The 20,718-nt window shown below is 35.6% G+C and overlaps 1 protein-coding gene across 3 annotated transcripts in view; it reads left to right on the top strand.

The window, feature by feature from the left end:
• Positions 1-20,718, top strand: part of ATG5 (autophagy related 5) — a 138,410-nt gene that overhangs the window by 70,702 nt on the left and 46,990 nt on the right. For all 3 annotated transcript variants that reach the window (XM_027855346.1, XM_027855363.1, XM_027855355.1), the window contains one exon: positions 7,342-7,436. In XM_027855346.1, the coding sequence (XP_027711147.1) occupies positions 7,342-7,436 (95 nt within the window). The remainder of the gene's footprint in view (positions 1-7,341; positions 7,437-20,718) is intronic.

Below are 20,718 nucleotides of genomic sequence, written 5' to 3'. Positions count from 1 at the left end.
AAAGGAATACAATGTTATTTAAGATCCTTTGGGTTTTTTTTGTTGTTTTTTTTTGTTTGTTTTTTAATGAATACATGTAGCAGACTAGCAGAATGTTGGCTTTAGTTTTTTTAAGAAATGCTGTTATAAAATGTTAGAATCTGTTTTTTATTATTACTGACCCAATTTCAAAATTAACTTGAAAAAACTTCTGAATTTTAAGAGTACAGTAATTGAGTCTTGTGTTTAAAAAAAAAAAGCACATGGTTGGGATTGCCTCTTGGAACCTATTAAAGATGTTGAAACTTGCATGTTGAGGTTTAGTGGCTGCTGAGGTTGAAATTAAGATATAAAGTTTGTTTTGTCCCCAAAACCTTGGTAAGTTTGCATTTTCTCTCATTTTTACTACAGCAGTTTTACTTAACTGATACAGATGTTTTGGGCTAGTGGATAGAAGTTTTATTTTGAATGGAAAGAAATTTTATTTTGAACTTGACAAACTAAATGTAGGCAATGAGTGTAAAGATACAGGTCGTCGGTCCAGTTAGCCTGGAAAAGGCAAGGAAGATATAATAACTGTTTTTAAAATAAATCTTATTGATTTTTTTTTTTGTCCTTTATATCATTATAGTTTTTCCCCTGGTTTTTTTCCCCTTTCCCCTCCCGGAGAGCAATCCCATATAACAAATAGTATTTTTTTTTTTTTAAATGAAAGAAAGAAGGGCAGGAGGTAAGGTGTGGGAAAGGACTGGGAGCCAAACACTGCACATCATACCAGCATCTCGATGTGGTAATAAATTTGGATTGAATGAAACTCAAAGGAAGGAGCTATTGAGTGATGGTGGTAGAGGTAGAGTTTGAAAGTAGCAGTGAGGTTCAAGGAGTATTTCAGTTCACCAACCATGACACAGTGGGTTGAGGGGAATGAGTGGCAGTAGAACTAATATTTGAAAGAGTAGCCAGGAATGCAATGTCATCAGGAGGGATTTATGTATCAGTAAAAGCCAGAAGATAGACGAAGTGAGAAAGGAAAATGTTTAAAATGAAAGCAAGTTTGTTCATTATGGATCAGGCAATCCAGACAGCACAGTAGAAGAATGAGTGAATATGGAGTAGGACATTGAGGGTTAGAATTGAGAGCAATGAGAGTAAGGGAGCAGACAGTTGAGGATGTGGATGGGGAATGAGATTTGTACAATGATGGTGGCAGTTCACAGTCTCTAGGATAGGAAGAGTATGAAGGAGTGGGGATATACACACGCTTGACTGAATGAGTCTAAGCCAAGTGTCATGGCTGGAGAGAAGTTCATTGAAGGAGGCATGTGAGTATACTGTTCATGGACCTTCTTTGAGATCCAGCATTATAGCAGGTGTGCATGTGTCCCACTAGATCTTCTTTGTCTCACAGAAAGCAGGAGTAGGTGAAGCTAGGGTTCAGCTCTCAGAATGTCTGCATTCTACCAGGGTGGCAATACAGCATGTATGTAAATAAGTTTAGGCTTGATTTGTTCTTTTCACATTAACAGAGGAGACTTCCCTGAGAAGCAGTACTTGAAGCTAAGAGATCCAAGAGTCAGAGGAAGGATTGTATTTCAGACATGGGTGACTGTGCAGAGGCGTGGAGATAGGTGATGGCATGATCTTCTAAAGTCCTTTCCTTCCATTGTGAGAAAAAAGCTTGTGGTTTGTGTCTGACAGTTATTTGAAAATCTTCAACTCCATTCATTTTGGCATCATGGAAGTTGGTATAAGTAGCTCTCAGTTATTGCCTGTGGAGGTCAGCTCAACTCATTCCTATATTATAACATTCATTGAAGATTAGATATATTCATCTTTACTTCTAGGAGCATTGTTTAATATGATCATATTGCATACAGTACATGACTCATTTTATTAAAATGTTATAAAATAACTTGTTTTGAGCCATAGTTATTAAGCCTTTGTAGTAAAATAAAGTCTTGAAAATTATCACTTGTCCAAGAGATTAATTCCTTTTTAGAAGCAAAAAATATGTCTTTTGTCTATTTTCTGGGTGCATTCTAGGAAGAGGCATTCTAGAATAACAAAAGCTTGGGCTACATATTTTTTTATTTGTAAAACATTAAGAAAGAAGAGATTGAAGGAATTTTTATAGCGATTGTGATATGCAAAAGTCCCACTCCCATTTCTTTATCCATTGTGGTTTCTTAGTAGCATGTATATTTCTGTAGAATTGAGTGTTCTTTGAAAGCCTCAAGTAAAGATGCAATGTAATGAAAACATTTATTGCTTATTGCTGTAGCTTTTCTGTAAAATAAAATTTAATGTTGGGCTCTTGTGGTTTGCTTTGTAGTCTTCCTACTTGAACCTTAAAATTAAATGGAATGGGGAAAATTAAGTGAAATTCACCATTGTTACTTAATACCTGCTCAGAAGTTTTAAAAGGGAAGAAGTTTTAAACTGTTGGCTAAAATGAGGTCTGTTAATTATCTTTTCATATGCGCTGTCTTTTGTGTCGCTGTCTCCATCACGTGGCTGACTGACAGTTGACCTAATTTCATTTCTAAAGTCTTTTTTTTTTTTTTTTTTTACTGGCAGTAAAAAACTTTCCTTCTGTAAATTCCTATTCCAGTGCCTCATTGTGGTCTGGTGGTAGCTCTGAATTCTTGAAGGCTACGCCAGCAGAGACTCCTGCTTTGGCAGATCCTTGAAACTTGAAAAGACTTCACATATAGAACCAGCAAACAACTGTTGTTTGTAGACCAGTAGGTTGGCAATATAGCATTGTGTTACTACTGCTTTTTAAAGTTTTATTCCTAATACTTGATAAAACAAGTCACTAATTGTCATGATATACAGTATAGCCATGAATAAGATAAACTTTTGCCATTTCTTAATTCTGAAACACATTTTCCAGCATAATTTATGCTATTCTTCCATATTCCCATCTTTGCATCAAAGTCTTCAAGTATCATTGTGTCTTTTAACTTGAGTGATCTTGTCATAGCACCGTGCCTGGCACATATTAAGTACTTAATAAATGCTTTTTGACTTGAATGTTTGTAGAATTTCTCTTCCTGTTTATCCTCTGCCACAGACATCTGTACAAATGCTACTTCACTTATTGCCATAGTAGTTCTTTAATTATGTTCATCTTAAGTACCTTAAGACAAGATGATCAAGTATTCCATAAAATTATGTTTGTTGTTGCCTTTGAAATTGCTCTTCCTGCAACTTCTTGTGTTGTTTGGTTTCATTTATAGCACAGGTCAATATCCATATGACTCCAGTAACTTGTCAAATAATTGATCAAGGATTAAGCTTTACCATGAATGAAATTAGTGCTTATATGTGGTATAAGTACCGTTTTTCTTTGTATCCTTTACTCTTTCTTGTCACTTTGTCACTATCCTTACAGTAGTAGAAAGAAATACAACCAAGAGTCTTTTAGTACTTTTCTTTATTTTATCAATTTCAGTGATTAAACATTTCATCATTATTTACCAACCTGCTGGTGGCAGGACATTATATACTTAGCTGTGCTAGTCCTAGATAAAATAGACACATTCTGGTGCTAAGATCTTACTTTAGGCCTTTGTATTTGGTAGAACCAAATATGCTCATACTTGTATTCTGCAGACTTCCCTTTTTACCTCCTCCTGCCACTGTATTTGGAGGACTATTATGCAAGCTTTTGTGTCCTGAAGTTACACATTTTTTAAAAAAATTTATTCGTTTTGAAATTTAATACAAAAAATCATGAAAAAAGAACATTTCCATGTACACAGCACACATAAGAGAATTCAATATAAAGCTATGAATTTCCATTTCACAGTTTACTTTTTTGAGAAACTATGCTATAAATACCGTAAATCACTTTCAAAGTTGCCCTGCTTTTCTGTGCTTCCTTCTAAGTTTTCTTTTGTTGTCTGCTTTGTGTTTTTTTTCTCCTCCCTCTCCAGCCCACACTAGAGAAGGCTACCATTAGACACAGATATATATGTGTATATGTGTACATATGTGTGAATGTGTGTAATACCATACTAATACATACTAATGTTTAACAGTTCTTTCTCTCAATGTGATAGCATCTTTCTTCATAGGTCCTTTGTAGTTGATTTGAGTATTTATAATACTCAAAATGACTTAGTCATTCAAAGTTGTTCCTAGAACAATATTGCAGTTACAGTGTACAATGTGTCTTAGTTAATTTTCATTATTTCATGCAAGTCTTTCCATGTTTTTCTAAAATCAACCAGCTCATCATTTCTTATAGCTCATTAGTATTCTATCACAATCACATACCACAACTTGTTTACCCATTCCCCAATTGACAGGCATCCTCAATTTCCAGTTCTTTGCTACCACAAAGAGAGCTGTTATAAATATTTTAGAACATATAAGTTCTTTTCCTTTTTCCCTGATCCCCTTGGGAAACAGACCTAATAGTGGTGTTGCTGGGTCAAACACAGTTTTGTAACTCTTTAGGTATAATTTCAGATCGCTTTCCAAAATGGTTGGTTCATTTTGTAGTTCCACCAACAGTAAAGTAGTGTCCCAATTTTTCTACATCCCCTCCAACATTTGTTGCTTTCCCCTTTTATCATTTTAGCTGATATGATAGCCATAAAATGATATCTCAAAGTTGTTTTAATTTGCATTTCTCTAATCAATAGTAATTGAGAATTTTTTTCATATGACTATAGATAGCTTTGATTTCTTTGTCTAAAAACTGCTTGTTCATATCCTTTGACCATTTATCAATTGGGAAATGACTCATATTCTTATAGATTTGACAAAGTTCCTATATATTTGAGATGTGATACCTGTATCTAAGAAACTGTCTATAAAATTTTTCTCCCAAATTTCCTTCTAATTGTGGCTACATTGGTTTTAGTTGTACAAAACCTTTTTAATTTAATGTAATCAAGTTACCCATTTTACATCTCATAGTGTTCTCTAACTCTGGTTTATTCATAATTTGTTCTCCTATCCATAAGTCCAATAGGTAATATGTTCCATGTTCTTCTAATATTCTTACACTATTTCCCTTTACATCTAAGTCATGTATCCATTTTGACCTTAAATTGGTTAAGTGGTGTAAGATACTGATCTATACCCAGTTTCTGCCAGTCTGCTTTTCACCTTTCCCAACCATTTTTTTTTTAACCAAATAATGAATTCTTGTCCCAAAAGCTTAAATCTTTATATTTGTTAAACATAAGGTTACTATGAGCATTTGCCTTACCAAATTAGTTTGAAGTCTGGAACTGCTAAACCTTCTTCCTTTCCATTTTTTTTCATTAATTCCTTTGATATTCTTGACTTTTTGTTCTTCCAAATGAATTTTGTTATTATTTTTTCTAGCTCAGTAAAATAACTTTTTGGTAATTTAATTGGGATGGCATTGAATAAATAAAGTAAAATTGTCATTTTTATTATATTGACTATAACTCCCCATGAACAGTTAATATTTCTCTTAACTATTTAAATTAATTAAGTTGATATTGTTTGTATAAAACATGTTTTATACTTATGTTCATGTAGCTTCTGAGTTTGTTTTGGTAGGTACACTCCCGGCCATTTTATACTGTCTACAGTTATTTGAAATGGGGTATCTCTTACTAGCTCTTCTTGCAGAGTTTTGTTGGTGATATATGGAATGCTGATTATTTTCATGGGTTTATTTTATATCCTGCTGCTTTGCTAAAATTATTGTTTTTACTAACTTTTTAGCATTTCCTAAGTATATCATCATATTGTCAGCAAAAAGAGATAGTTTTATTCTCATTGTCCATTATGATTTCTTCAATTTCTTTTTCTTCTCTTACTGCTATTGCTAGCATTTATGATATAATATTGAATAATATTGGTGACAATGGGCATTCTTGTTTCACTCTTGATCTTATTAAGAAGACATCTGAAGCTTATCCCCATTATAAATAATTCTTGATGGTGATTTTTGATGATCCTTCTTATCATTTTAAGGAAAAATCCCTTTATAACTATGCTTTCAAGTGTTTTTAATAGGAATGAGTGTTGTATTTTATCAGAAGCTTTTTCTGCATCTATTGTTATAATTACATGATTTTTGTTACCTTTGTTGTTGATTTTATCAATTATGTTAATAGTTTTCTTTGCGTTAAATCATCCCTGCATTCCAGGCATAGATCCTACTTGGTCACAATGTGTAATCATTGTAATATATTGTCATAGTCTCCTAGCTTGTATTTTATCTAGGATTTTTGAAGCCAAATTCATTCATGAAATTGGCTTATAATTTGCTCTTCCTGATTTAGATATCAATATCATATTTGTTTCATAAAAGGAATTTGATAGGACTCCTTCTTTGCCTATTATTCCAATAATTTATTTAATATTAGAACTGGTTCATTTTTAAACGTTTGGTGGAATTCACTTATAAATTCCTCTGCTCCTGTTGCTTTTTTCTAGGAAGCTTATTTATCAGTTTCAATTTATTCAATTTCTTTTTCTAAAATAGGATTATTTAGATGTTCTATTTCCTCTTTCTGTTAATATAGGCAGTTTATATTTTTGTAAGTATTCTTCTGTTTCGCTCAGATTTAATTTATTGGTATATAAGTGAACAAAATAACTCCTTATGATTGCTTTGATTTTTATCTTCATTAGTGGTATTATTCATCCTTTTCATTTTTAATACTAATGATTTGGTTTTCTTCTCTTTTTTTAATCCTATTAATCAATGATTTATCTGTTTTGTTGGTTTTTTTCATAAAACCAAATCCTAATTTATTAATTCAGTGGTTTTCTTTCACTCGATTTTATTAATTTCACCTTTAATTTTTTAAGATTTCTAATTTGGTATTTGATTGATAATTTTTAATTTGTTCTTTTTCTAGTCTTTTAATTGCATACCCAATTCAATGGTCTGCTCTTTCTCTATTTTATTGATATAATCATTTAGAGATGTAAATTTTCCTGATGTTATAAATTTCAATCCATAAAATGACAGATAGCACAGGTTATACTTTCACAGTCCTTGAGCACATTAATATACTAAACTGGTAGTAAGTATTCATTAAAATTTATCCATTAATTTTAATCTTCATCTCTGCACATGGTAGTTTTTCTTTAATATGCTTTGGTTGTAGGAATCCTCTTTTATTTAAAGATATCTAAGCAAATAAAAAACATAACCCCCCAGTTATTTTGTGACAGAACAGTATCTCTTGAGATTACTTGTATATGCTTTATCACTATGGAGAAATAAACAGAGTGATAAGATAGAAATATTTACCTTTTAGAACACTTTAAGGTAACTTTTACAACATTTGCCTTTTCATCTTTTTTGCCACATTCTATTTTTTTCCACTTCTAATACTAAATAATTTATTATTACAGATAAATTTGACCAGTTTTGGGCCATTAATCGGAAACTCATGGAATATCCTGCAGAAGATAATGGATTTCGATACATACCTTTTAGAATATATCAGGTAGGAAATTATTTTTAACAAATAGCCATTTATGATCTTTGCATCTAGTACATTTTTGTGCGTACCATAACATTGGTAATGAAGTAATATTGAGGTATTATTAATGTTCTCTGGTTGTATGGCTTGTGGCTACAACTAAGGTAGAGAAAATGCTGATATAATTGACCAAAGTTTCTGATTACCTAATGGGCAAATCATTGGTGGTTTAGAGTATGTGAAACAGCAGTTGGTCCTTATGCCTTCCTTTATGGCAGGTTTTCATAGTACCTCAAAGCATTAAGAAACTCAGAAACTCATCTACTCAGTATCAGGCATTTATTCAATTCCTGGGTTGTTTTTTGTTTTTGTTTTTTACTGCTACTGTAAAAAGTGAAACTATGAATATTTTGGCATAAATGAGGTCTTATTAATATTAAATTAGTTTAATGGATCTATAATCACATCAGAGTATGAATCAATCACATGGGTGATTCTTTCTTTGTTGGGGTAGGGTGAGGAATCTTTTTAACAGGGCTAATTGCAACCCATTCATTCCTACTTTCCCATCTTATGTGTCTCTTGTCCATGTTTTCCCATAAGTTTACCAGTGGGAATTCACTCATCTCACCAAGGACCTTGTTCATTTTCTTTTAACATCACAAGGGTGCCAGTGGAGCACAACAGCCATCCAGTGGTTTGTGGTATGTTATAGCCTGACCACATCCATCGTCAGTCTATTGCCCTTTGGATGATTTTCAATTTCATTTCTTCAGAATCTGTAGTGCTGTATACTGCATTGGATAGAGTATCAGGCCTGGAGTCAGGAAGATTACTCTTCTTGAGTTCAAATCCAGCTTCAGACACTTACTAGTTCTGTGATCCTGGGCAGGTTACTTAACTCTGTTTGCCTTAGTTTCCTCATCTGTAAAATGAGCTGGAGAAGGAAATAGCAAGCCAGTGCAGTATCTTTGCCAAGAAAATCCCAAATTGGGCCACAAAGAGTCAGATACTACTGAGAAATGACTGAACATCAACAATGTACAACACACACAAAGAACATTGGTATTAAATAGATGGACCTTTGTTTCCAAGAGAAGCTTGGGGTCCTGAATAGAACTTTATAATTCCCAAAGGTGATTAATAACACAATTTATCCCAAAGGTGATCAGTAGATCAATTTAATAGTCCATTCTATAGTTTTGCTAGGAATTGAAGTCTGTATCACTCATTTATAGATTCCAGGTGCCATTTTCCTTTATTTTTTAAAATGAGCATATTTGCCCTTCTCTAATTTTTTGTATCTTTCTTATGCTTTCTCAGCTTTCAAAAATCACTGATAGTGCTACCGCAAGCACCAGTTCTTTCAGTATCCTAGAATATAGTTCATCTAGGCAAGATGAACTGAATTGGTCAAGGACAGTCCCTAGCTGCTCTTTTTCTGTCAGTTCACTTTTCTTGGACATCAACTCTCCATTAGGCATTTTTGTTTTATCCTTTCTAGTCCAAAGATTATTCTCCCCAGGAGAGTGAATAAAAGCAAAATTAAGAGTTGAATAGTTTTGTCTTTTCTGTTATCACCATCCCAAAGGAAGTCAGCAAGCATTTATTAAGTACTTCCTTTGTGCTCAGCATTGTGCTGAGGGCTATCCCAAGCAGGATTCCTGTTCCATCTTGGATCCACCTCTTTCCAGTAATATAGCAAAAAGAGAATAAAAACGAAAACCTTTTTTTAACCTTCAGAAGCTTCATTCTGAAGTTTAGCACTTCCAACATGCTTTAAGGATATCCATTATCTATTCTTGCTGCCATCTTTTGAAAGTGTTTAAATATTAATTTAAAAATATAAGTTGGATGATAGTTTCTTTGTGCAATGACATTGCCGTTTTCTTCCTCATGAAATTATTTTTCTTTGTGCCTTCATAATTTTACTTTTAAGAATTTGCCATTGTTCCTAAGCTTACCTCCCCTGTTCAGAGGATCTGAGCTTTACTTTCATTGAGTCCTTTAAAAATCTGCTCTCCCAGAGGGAGAAAAGTAGAAATCATTTTTAGAAATGGAAGATAACGGTGTCAGAAATTAAGTTGGTGCTTCCTAAATTGAGAAACATGCCAATTTTTTAGATTCTTGTGTATATATTGACTTATGTACTAGGAACAATAGAAATACATGGAGAATTATGGTCATATTTATTAGGTTTTCCCCAGCCCATTCCCAGACTTGTGGCATTGATAAGGAAGTAGTAGGCAGCCAGATAGTCAGCACTTTTCTTCAAAAGCAAACTACAGTAATGGATTGTGTTTTAGAAAAATACTAAACTAACATCACTCTTTACATATATTCTAGCTGAAGTATACAACCACCACCATCACCACCCCCATTTAAATGATGTAAGTGAAAAAATTCACAAAGTTCAACTCCAGTGCCCAGTTGTGATTGTGTGATGATGACTCAGGTACAGAGATGTCCTGTAAACAGTGGGAGCTTGGAGTTTGAAGGTCAGGAGGGAGTTCACTCTCATTCCTTAAATCCTTAAATTCAGTTAACATCTTTTCAATTCTATCTCTGTAAACATCTCTTTAATCCATTCCATTTTTTCTAGTCACACTACAGCCACCCTAGTCTAGGACCTCATGACCTCTCAAACAGAATGTGACACTAGTTTCCTAATTGGTCTCACTGCATCCTGTGTCTTCTCTATGCAATACATTTTCCACATCGCTGCCCACAGTTCAAGTCTAACCATGTTACTCTCCTGATCAAGAAATTCCAGTGGTTCCCTCTTCCCTTTGGGATTGAATATAAACATCATTTAAAGCCCTTGATATTCTGATTTTACTTTATCTTTCCAGGCTCTCATTACACATTAGCCCCATTTAACCACTTAGGCAGTTAGGAGTAGTGTGGGTAGACATATTCAAAGCCAGCCTCAAACTCTTACTTCTAGCTGTGTGGCTCTGGGCAAGTAGTCAATCTGTCTACCTTAGTTTCCTCAATTATACAATATAATAATTGCACCTACCTCACTGAGTTTTTATGAGAATCAAATGAGATAATATTTGTAAGGCATTTAGTATCACAGTTCCTGGAACATTGTAGGTGCTTAATAAATGCTTATTTATGCCTTCTCCTTCCCGTCCTCACTTGGCTCTCTAGCCAAACTGAGCTGTGGTGATTAGGTCATATGAGACATTCTGTCTTCTATCTCTGAGTCTTTTCACCGACAAGCCACCATGCCTAGATTGCTCTTCATCTTCCTTTCTACCTCTTAGAAATCCTGGCTTCTTCCAAGGCTCAGCTCAGTTACCACCATTTCAAGAAGCTTTTCCTTTTCCTTATTAGTGCCTTACTTCTATCTCCATGTATGTATTGTGTAAGTATTCTTAATTTACTTAGCTGTGACTATAATGTGTGTCTCACCCCACCCTAGTAGAGTATCAACTCTTTTGAGAGCAGGGAGCCCTGATCCCCATCTCAATGCCTTAATAAATATTTGATTGATTAGAGATTGAGATTTCAGAATCATCTGCATAGAGACAATAAACATTAAGGGCAAGATGTTTCTGATATAAAGACAAAAAAATCTCTGTCATCAAAAGACTTACCTTCTATTAGAGGTGAGGCTGTAATACTGTACATACACAAGTGAATGTGTTGAGGTTTAGGGGTTTAGGAGTGCCCAAAAGAAGTAGATCCAGGCCTTCTTTCAGCCAAAGACAAGGTTTATTAGAACATCTGTCATATTGTTTAGACTCTTAAGGAATCTGAACATTAGTGAACTATTGGCTAGATTATAAGAATCTGAGCATCTTAATGGAGACAAGATGGACCTTATATACAGAAAGACTATAGGAGGAATCTAGGAGTGGCCAAGTAGTCTATGAGGTAATAGAACTCCAGGGACCTGGACCACTGGGCAAGGGAGAATGGAGCTTAGATAGGATTAAGGATGGGAAGTGGCTTGGGGCCATGGGGAGGTAAGACAAGGGAGGGCTAGGCTAGGTTAAGGCTAACAATTGGGAGATTGGGTTTAACCACAATGAAAGGCCAGTTGATGGAATTATAGCCTGAGATTTGGCCATGTGGGAAAGTCTAGGGTTTTTCCTTTTTGGGATCTAGATTCCATCCTCATCAAATATATATACTTTAGTATATATTAGCAGCTATTTGTTGGCAGGATCAGGAAAGGCCTCTGTAGGAGGTGGCACCTGAGCTGTGATTATATGAGAGTGAGGTGAGTTTTACATACACCCTTACAGGCCTGGATGACTTGTGTCAGTGCACAGAGGGGAAAGATGGCATGTTTTGTATATAGGTATATATAGAATATTTTGTATATAGAACAGGTGTGTGTTTGTGGCGGGTAGGGTAGAGAACAATTTGAGCAGAATGGAAAGGGTATGAACGGGAGTAATATAAAATAAGATAGGAAAGGCAGGAGGGAACCAGCCTGTAAAAGATTCAGTGGCAGGCTGAGCATTTTATATTTTTACTTAAAGATTATGGGAAACCATTGAAGATTTTTGGGCAGGTGGAGTGGGGTCACGTGTGTGACGTGGTCATATGAGTTTTAGGAATATTATTTTGACAGAATGTATTATGGAGGGCTGAGATTGAAGGCAAGGAGGTCAATTAGGAAGCATCACCATAATCCGAGTTAGAGGTGATGAAAGTAAATGTGTTTAAATGAAGAGAAAGGAACAGATCTGAGAGATTTTGTGGAGCTACAATCCACAAGGCTTGCAAACTAATTAGATTTGAGGGTTAAGGAAGAAAAAAGAATAATCATTGGGGGACTCAGGTACTGAAAGGACAGGGATCCCATAAGCAGAAATGAGGAAGTTTGGAACTGTGGAAGAGAATGTGATTGCTAAGAAAGTGAATGAAAGAAAAGTGAGCTGTAGTAGGTTATAGTGCATAGCACTCATTTTGAAATCAGAGAATCTTTGTTCAAGTCCCCAGTCTGTTATTTAGTAGCTGTTTGAGTTGAGCCAAGTCACTTAACCTCTTTGAACCTTATTTTCCTGATCTGTAAAATGAGGGATGGAATTGGATGATTTACATGCCCATCTTTCTTTCCTGAATCCTTCTATTCACCTGAAAGATCAGTAAGAACCAAAAAAGTAGTTAGAGAAGCATAAGGAGGATCAGTGACGTCTCAGAAACCAAAGGAGAAGAGGAAATCCAGAAAGAAGTGGTAGTCAGCAGTGCCAAATCCTTCAGAGATCAAGGAGCATGAGAAAGCAATTGAATCTGATCACTCCAGAGTGTTGAGAAAGCAGTTTCACTAGCATAGTAGAGTCAGAAAATGGATTGCAAAAGAACTGAGTGATGGTTAAAAACTAGAAGCATGGGTATAGACAGCTTTTTAGAAAAGTTTGACAGTTAAAAGGTTATAAAGAAGTGAAAGAGTAGCTGGATACAGTATAATGGTCAAGGGAAAGACCTTTGACCTTTAAAAAAAAGAGAGATTATAGGTAGATAGAAGCCAGTGGAGAAGACAGATTGACAGTGCTGGAAAGAAAGATCATTGCCAGAGCAAGGAAGAAGCAGGAAAAGACAGGATCAGTGGAGTTAGAAAGATTATCCAAGAACGGATGATACTTTTTCCTTTGAAGCAAGAGGGAAGAAGCCAAAAATGGGTGTTGATGTTAAGTTTTCAGAAGTGGAGTTTAGAAGAGCATCTGTCAAATATCCTGTTTATAAACGTGGTCCCTTTCTACCTTTCCAGCTTTGCTATATATTACTGCCCTTCACATATTCTTTTGTTGCTTTTTACTGTGGCTGCCTCCCCGTTATAGAACACTATTCCTCTCTTATCTCCTCCTCTTAAAATCCTCAGTTTTCTTTCAAAACCCAGCTAAAACTCTACCTCCTACATGAATACTTTCCTGATTCCTCCCAGCTGTGCCTGTGTCTTCTCTCCACTTCCCCAATTTAATTTGTATTTATTTTGCATGTACATATGTGTGCATAAAGCTTTTTGAGGGCAGGGACTTGATTTTTGACTTTGTATCCCCAGTGCTTGGTACATGGTACACTCTTACTAAATATTTGATTATCATTTTATCTTCTCAATCCAGTAGTTGGTTAAATTGTTGTTGTTGTTTGTTGTTCCTTCTTGAAGGGGACCTTGGCATCAGGAAGGTGATACTATGAATTGGATTTAAGTGAGGGAGGGCTGTGCAGGGTCACCAGCCTCACTTTCTCCTCCGAAGCCATCTGAGTCCAGTGGCAGGAATAAATCAGGATGACTGGAGATGTCCCTGGATGCAGTAGAAGCCTTTTTAAGGTCTTTCTCAGGTCTCAGTTTGACTGAGGCAAGCCCCTTTAGGGATTATGGCTAGGTAAGAAATGAGACAAAGAATAGCCTCTTTTACCTAGTCAAAAAAAAAAAATCAATCTAGGAGGGGAAGATTCTCAGGGTTTTTGGCCAAAACAGGAGCAATTGCTATTTACATTTCCTCTGAGCCATTCTGGGCCCAAACAATGATCACTAAGTGGCTGGGATCTATTGTTGGCCAATCAATGAGAGCCAGAGTGATTTGGGATTAAGGCTTGGTCTTTGGGAAAGAAATCTAACCAGTAAACCCCAAGATATCTTGGGAGGTTTCAATAATCAAAATTTGCATTCCTTCAGGCAAAGCATCCACAGGTAAGAGTACATTAGCCCCGTGTGGACAGAGGGAGCAGAAGGAAGAAAGAAGAGGGGAGGGGAGAAGAGAGGAGAGGAGTCTGTGACAATAAAAAGAATTGCTAAAAACAGGGAAGGCACAGCTGAGTTTATGTGAATTTATAATTTAAAATCAATTTGAATTCTTGATAGTTTTTTTTCTCATTTAAATAATGTTTAGACTATCTGAGACTTGTCATCTCTTGCTCAAACTTAAACTGGAGTTTAGAGATTCTAAAGAAGCACGGAATCAGTGTTGGAAGACACCTCCTAATCCAAGTAGTCCAGAACCCGTAAGAGAACAGGAACTCCCTTCTGCAACATTATCTCTGCCTGAAGATGTCCAATGAAGGGGAACTCATTAGATAGCCCATTCTGCTTCAGGCAATTCTAATCATCAGGAAGCTTTTCTTTAAGTCAACTTTAAATCTTGTATGTCTGCAATTTTAGTCCACTCTCCTTTGAAGATAAGCAGAATAGAATTAATCTTGCCTGTTTAAGACTGCCCTTGAAAAACTGCTATCTCAACACCCCAAACACAGTCTTTACTTCCTCAACTTAAACTCCCTCAGAAATCATGAAGACGTGATTGCTAGCCCCTTCATGTACTGTTTTCCTTCCTGTAGTAGGCTCTAGCTTGTCAGTGCTTTCCTAAAATGTGGCACCCAGAACCAATTATAATACTTCAGACTTGTTTGTCCTTCATTTTCGAAGTGGACCAGTGACATCATGGGGGTGTCTTGACTTGCCCATGAATTGGATTTAAGTGAGGCAGAAAGCCAGCCTCACTCTCTCTTCCAGAGTCATCAAAATCCAGTGACAAGACAAAAGTAAGGGCAACTGATGATGGCTTGGGATGTGGTAGATGACCTTGGCATCTTCCATGTCTGACTAACTTCTAAGTGTTCCATAGCACCTGCTTCAGCTGGCTTTATGGCTGCTGGAACAAATTGTTCTCATTTGCCCGTTCTGCTGGGAGACATCATCACTTACTTGGAGTAGACATCCATCTAACTCATCAAGGGGTTTGAGACCTGTCAGTTACCCTAAACCTGGCTCGACCTGTCTGCGGAAACAGTTTACCAGGGTGTTGCCACTGGAGCCACATGTGAGAGTTGGGTGAAGGTGGACACCGAAGGTGGATGAACAGCCCTGAAAAGGGCTCAGTAAACCTTGCCAGAGGTGCAAAAGAGTGAAGGATCTAGAGTTAGAAGACCTGAGTACAAATCTGGCCTCAGACACTTACTAGCTATGTGACCCTGGACAAATCACTTACTATTTCAGATGCATTCAGATGAAAGGAAAGTATAGCAAGGCTGTCAGCTCGCTTGTTCTGAATATTATACCTATGTTGATGCAGCCTAAGATTATGTTCACTTCTTTTTGCCTGCATCACAGTTTACTCATAGAAGTGAATGAAGCTCACAGATCATTTTCACTTGAAGTCTCTCCATCACTTTTCTAGGATATCCAGGATTCTTTAGCTCTCTCACTTAGCCTTTACAAACACCTTCCTTAAAGAGGCCCTATTCATATCTGTTTCTAATCCTTTGAAGGCTTACCTTTCCTCATATCCATACATTGTCTCATTATTCCACATGCTTATCTAGAGGTCATTTGTTTCTTCTCTGCTTGTTCTCTGATGTTCCCATTCTCTAAGCACCAGACATCTATGAACCAGCCACAAGCTAACAACTTGGGACCATAGGATCATACCTTTAGAGCTGGAAGAGGCCTCAAAGGCATTTTCTAATTGAGGAAACTCAGTGTCATGTCTTCGCAACTTGTCCATTTACACTGCTTGTCTTTTCTAACCTCTGCTAATACTGATTTTTGAGCTTTTAATAAGTCTTAGTTTTTCCCAAAGGGAACTTAATTCCTACATATATAGTATTATGTTGGTGCTGACATGTCCCTCTGCACCATGGATTTGTCCCACAAATGTGACTATATGTGAAACAATTAATTAGGTAGGATGCACCCTTTTTATATTACCTTAATAATGAAAGATCCACATGACGTGGTTTACTCTTTTGCTGATCATCCATGGATGTTAACCAACTAATGAACTGAAAGAGTTTATATTCTCACAGGTTCAGTGATTTGAACATTTGCAAATCACAGTACTCACACATATGAACAATCCTAGCTTTTTAGAAGGTTCTGAAAAAAGTTATTTCATCATGTTAATATTTGATGTGTGGCCTAAGTAGCATATTTCTTCTATTAGATTTTGTACCTCCTTCCCCATTTGGCCAATTGTATTTTTTAGGGACTTGTTTTCTACAGTAAATTTTTGTCCTTCCTTTTCCAAACTCTTGCATACCTCTCATTTCTTTTCCCATTTTTTTTTCTACCTCTCTCATTTGACTTTTAAAATCCTTCTTGAGCTCTTCTAAGAAGGCTTTTTGGGCTTCAGACCAGTTCATATTCCCTTTTGAGGTTCTAGATGTGGATTTGTTGACAGTGTTGTCCTCTTCAGAATTTCTGCCTTGATCTTTACTCTTATAATAAGAATCTACCATACGTTTCTTTTTGCTCATGGTGTTTGCTTATTTCCTGGTCTTTAAAGAGATTGAGCTCTCCTGCTGGGGAGCAGAAGGCACTGACCCAAGCTTCTTCTGTTGGGAGCCTAGGGCCTGGTCACTGGCTTTGTGTGCTGGGGCCTCCAATGTTGGCAGTTGGAGGCTGTAGGGTTCTGGCAGCTTACCTGGTGTTGGGCAGAAATCAGCAATACTGGAACACCAGGAGTAGGATTGGGTAGTGAGGCCCCTGGAGATTTCCTGCTCACTGGGCCTTTCCTTCCTTTCGATTTCTTCAGCTCCTTTCAGGTGGATGTTGCAGGATGTTTATCCACCTGGGGCTCCTTGGAGCACTGCTTCCCTTAGTTTTGCTGAGGCACCTGGTGGTTTTCAAAGCTGATTTCCACAGGTTCCCCTACCTTCACTGAGGCACTCGGGGGTCCTGGTGTTGGTGTTTGCCTGCTCCACCACCTGGGTTTCAGGATTTCCTCCTGGTATGCTGAGGTGGAGCTTTCCGCCAGCTTGCTGGGAGGTCTCCCATTCAGTACTGCTCCCCTTCCCCCAGGGCACGAAGAGCCTTTCCCGTTAATCCCTCAAGCTACCTGGGCTACTGGATTGCTGCACCCCATATTTCTTTAGGTTCAGCTGTTGCAGGGTTTATCCTGGGGCAATATTTTCTGGGCTTTCAGAAGTTAATAAGGGAGGGTAAGAGCGACTTACTTATGCCATCTTGGCTCCCCCATATTTCTCAATCTTCTATTATACTAACAAACTTTAAAATAATGTTACTTTTTTGACAAGCCAAGTTTAGTTTTTCATGATAACGATGATTATTAATTGCTCAGCAAATTTGCTTTTTTGGGGTCTTGCCAAATTTGAATAGGCAAAGTCTTAGCAAGTTAATTAAAAAAAAACAAAACCCTAAACAGTTGGCTAGTTTAAATATTAGGATGTAAAACAAAGCATTTCTTTTTTTGTAGAAGATAGTGAGATGTTTGGAAGATGATTTTTATAGACGTGGAGTGTGCTCTGCTTTGTAGTAAAGGTGTCTGTTTTCATCTGTTCAAATTTTAGAAACCCTTTCCTAAGAGGGAATATAATTTTCCTTTAGTCTCATAAAAAAGTCATAAAACTGGATCTTAATTTGATTCTCTCCTTTTCCAACTAAACATATATCTTTGAAGATTTCTAGTTACCACACCCAAAGATTTCATAAAATGGGCATGTGTAGTTGAACATTCTGATAATTAAAATCTTAACACAAGACTTTTTTAGACTATTTGAAAGACAGGTATGAATCTTCACAGCAGAAAGTGTTTCTTTTTCTAAATAGTTTTTAATGTTTAGATTTAATGGACATACATTTCCTGTCATAGTGAAACTATTAGATTGAGAACGGAAATCACAGTTATTTCATGATTTTTATCAGAAATACAAGCAGCTGGTATATGCCACATGTATTCGTACACAAAGTAGGCAGTTCATTGCTTGCATTTTCTTTTGGTTTGATGACTAATTTATTTTCTTTTTTAGAGCAGACTCAAAAAATGCTTCCAAAGTAAAAAATCAGTGAAGCAGATAAAGAGAATAAGTGAAACATTCTTCTAAGATATAGGTTTTAGAGATTGGTATTTGTGAGGAAGTTGTAAGTGTATTAGTCTACAAAATATTTTTTTAAATAAAATATCTTCTTAGATATTAAATAAAATATATTTGCGGTTTCAACATCGTAGCCAAAAAAGTTCAGTGGTGCAAAGCAATATACATTTATAATTTGTTTCATTTATGAATCCATACACAGTCAGCCGTATATATGTATACACATGCATGTACATTTTGTGTTGGCAGATAATTAGGAATTAATGACTTTAGGCATTATTTTGTTGAGGGCATAGTAATATTTTCATATAATTATCCCCTTAAGAATAACATTTAGGAATAATATGCTAGATGGGAGGATAAAGAAGACATAATGGAAGGTACCTTATTAGGGCTGCCAGCTTTGATCTAGAAGTTTAAAAAAAACGATAGGTTTTTAAGTGTATCAGAGTATAATGCACACTTGTTAAGGTTGAAAATTTTTTTGTTGGTTTTTAAAATTGGTTCAGGGTTACTGTCAGAAGTAATAACAAAAAAATAACATTTATATCACACTTTCCCTGTAACAGTTATAAGCTAAATGCTTAGAGCATATAGCAGTATTCTTATTTTACTTGGGAAGAAACTGATGAGCAGTGACCGAATCATGATAAGTACTTTCTACATAGTACCAAGTAACAAATAGCAAAGCTGGATTCAGACCCAGACTCTGTGACCCAAAATTCATTATTCCCACTGCTAAAACATTGAAATGTAATATGGTGGCATTTTAAAGCCAAGCATGAAATCCTTTTGGAATTTTAAGTAGATATGTTTAGATTTTAACATTATTTCTTACATTTAAAGAGTCTAGTATGGAGTAAAAATACTCAATTCTTAAACTGTCTTTTCTTTGGTTCCAGATACCAAGACACAGGAGACCATTTATTTTGATCTAGAGATAACTAGGAGCAACAAGTTGTTATTGGTCTTGTGCCTGTAACTATATGCAGAATTTTACATTATTAAGAAGTTTATGAGGGCAGCTAGGTGGTGAAGTGGATAGATCACTGGTCCTGGGGTCAGGAGGACCTGAGTTCAAATTCTGCCTCAGACACGTATTATCTGTGTGACCCTGGGCAAATCACTTACCCCCAATTGCCTCCTCTCCATTCCCCCTACTCCCCCCCAAAAAAAGAAGTATATGAATAACGTACTTAGCTAAAATTATAGCCAGATGGTTAAATAAAGGTAATCTGTTTCTCTTTTTTTTTAAATGAAGTAAAAGGATATGATCCTTCCAAAAACTTTTTTTTAATTAAAAAAATTATTAATCCATGATATGCCATTAGAACAACACATAAGAAATGGAGATGTGGAAAGACTTTTTATTAAAAAAACAAATTTTTTTTTACCACTACTTGTGCCATATCTTTGTCTATTAAGAGTAAGGAAAATATTAAAACAAAAATGCCCTTATCTTCATATTAACTCAGAAACTAAGAAGGACTAATTCTATTTTTTATAAATAATGAAAAGAAATTCATCTAAGATAATATATTAATCTAACTAGAGTTATCATCTTTATTTTAAAGAAAATAATAAGGAATTAGCATTCAATATTTAGTTTTTGTGAGCCCTTTGTTCAATTTAATTGAATTTGAATTATCCTTCAAATGATAAATTGGTGTCGAAAGTAAAATTAGTGTTAAAAATCAAGCATCTTTTGATAAAGAAAAATAAACAGGACTGTGTAATGAGAAAATAAAATGTCATTTTTTAATCTGAAATAATACTGACTTTTACAGTGTCAAAGTTTGATTTCCCTCAACTTCTCAATCCCTGGTTTTTGTTTTTTTATCTGCCAGGGACATATAATTGATTCCAGGCTAAAATGAGTGGGCATTTTCTCCCCTAAATCAAAAGTTTTGATAAATCCTTTCGTATTAGGAGACAGTATGGTATAAGGACAAGAAAGAGCACAGGCTCAGAAGTCAAAGGACCTAAGTTCAGATACTATCTGATGCTTACATGTGTCTTAGCCAAATCTCTTGACTTTTCTGGGCCTCAGTTTCCTTATCTTAAAAATGAAAGCATTAGCTTCTGAAGCTCCTTTCAGTTCTACAGCTATGATCATATGAACATGCCTTCAACTTTTGGTTTTGAGAATTATTGTATTTAATTTTTTTCAAATGCTTTTCATATCTAGAAAGTATTGATGAACTCTGAGTGCAGTTTGTAGCATTTTTTTTACTTTATTTTTCTTTGCTTTTTTTTTCAACGTGAGTAATTTAGAAATATGTTTTGCATGACTTCAGATGTACAATTGATATCATATTGCTTGTATTATCAATTTAGGCAAGACTGGAAGGAGGGAAAGGATTTGAACTCACAATTTTAAATGAATTTTAAAATAAAATATATAAAAATAAAAAGTATAGACATTTTTAAAAATTTAAAATTTTCAGGTTTTAATTCAGTATTTATTATGTGCTTACTGTGTATAAGGTCCAACTCTAGGGATACAAAACCA

Source organism: Vombatus ursinus, unplaced genomic scaffold (assembly GCF_900497805.2).
Source record: "Vombatus ursinus unplaced genomic scaffold, bare-nosed wombat genome assembly UNPS02000582.1, whole genome shotgun sequence".
NCBI lineage: Eukaryota > Metazoa > Chordata > Mammalia > Diprotodontia > Vombatidae > Vombatus > Vombatus ursinus.
This window is presented reverse-complemented; position numbering and strand designations above follow the sequence as displayed.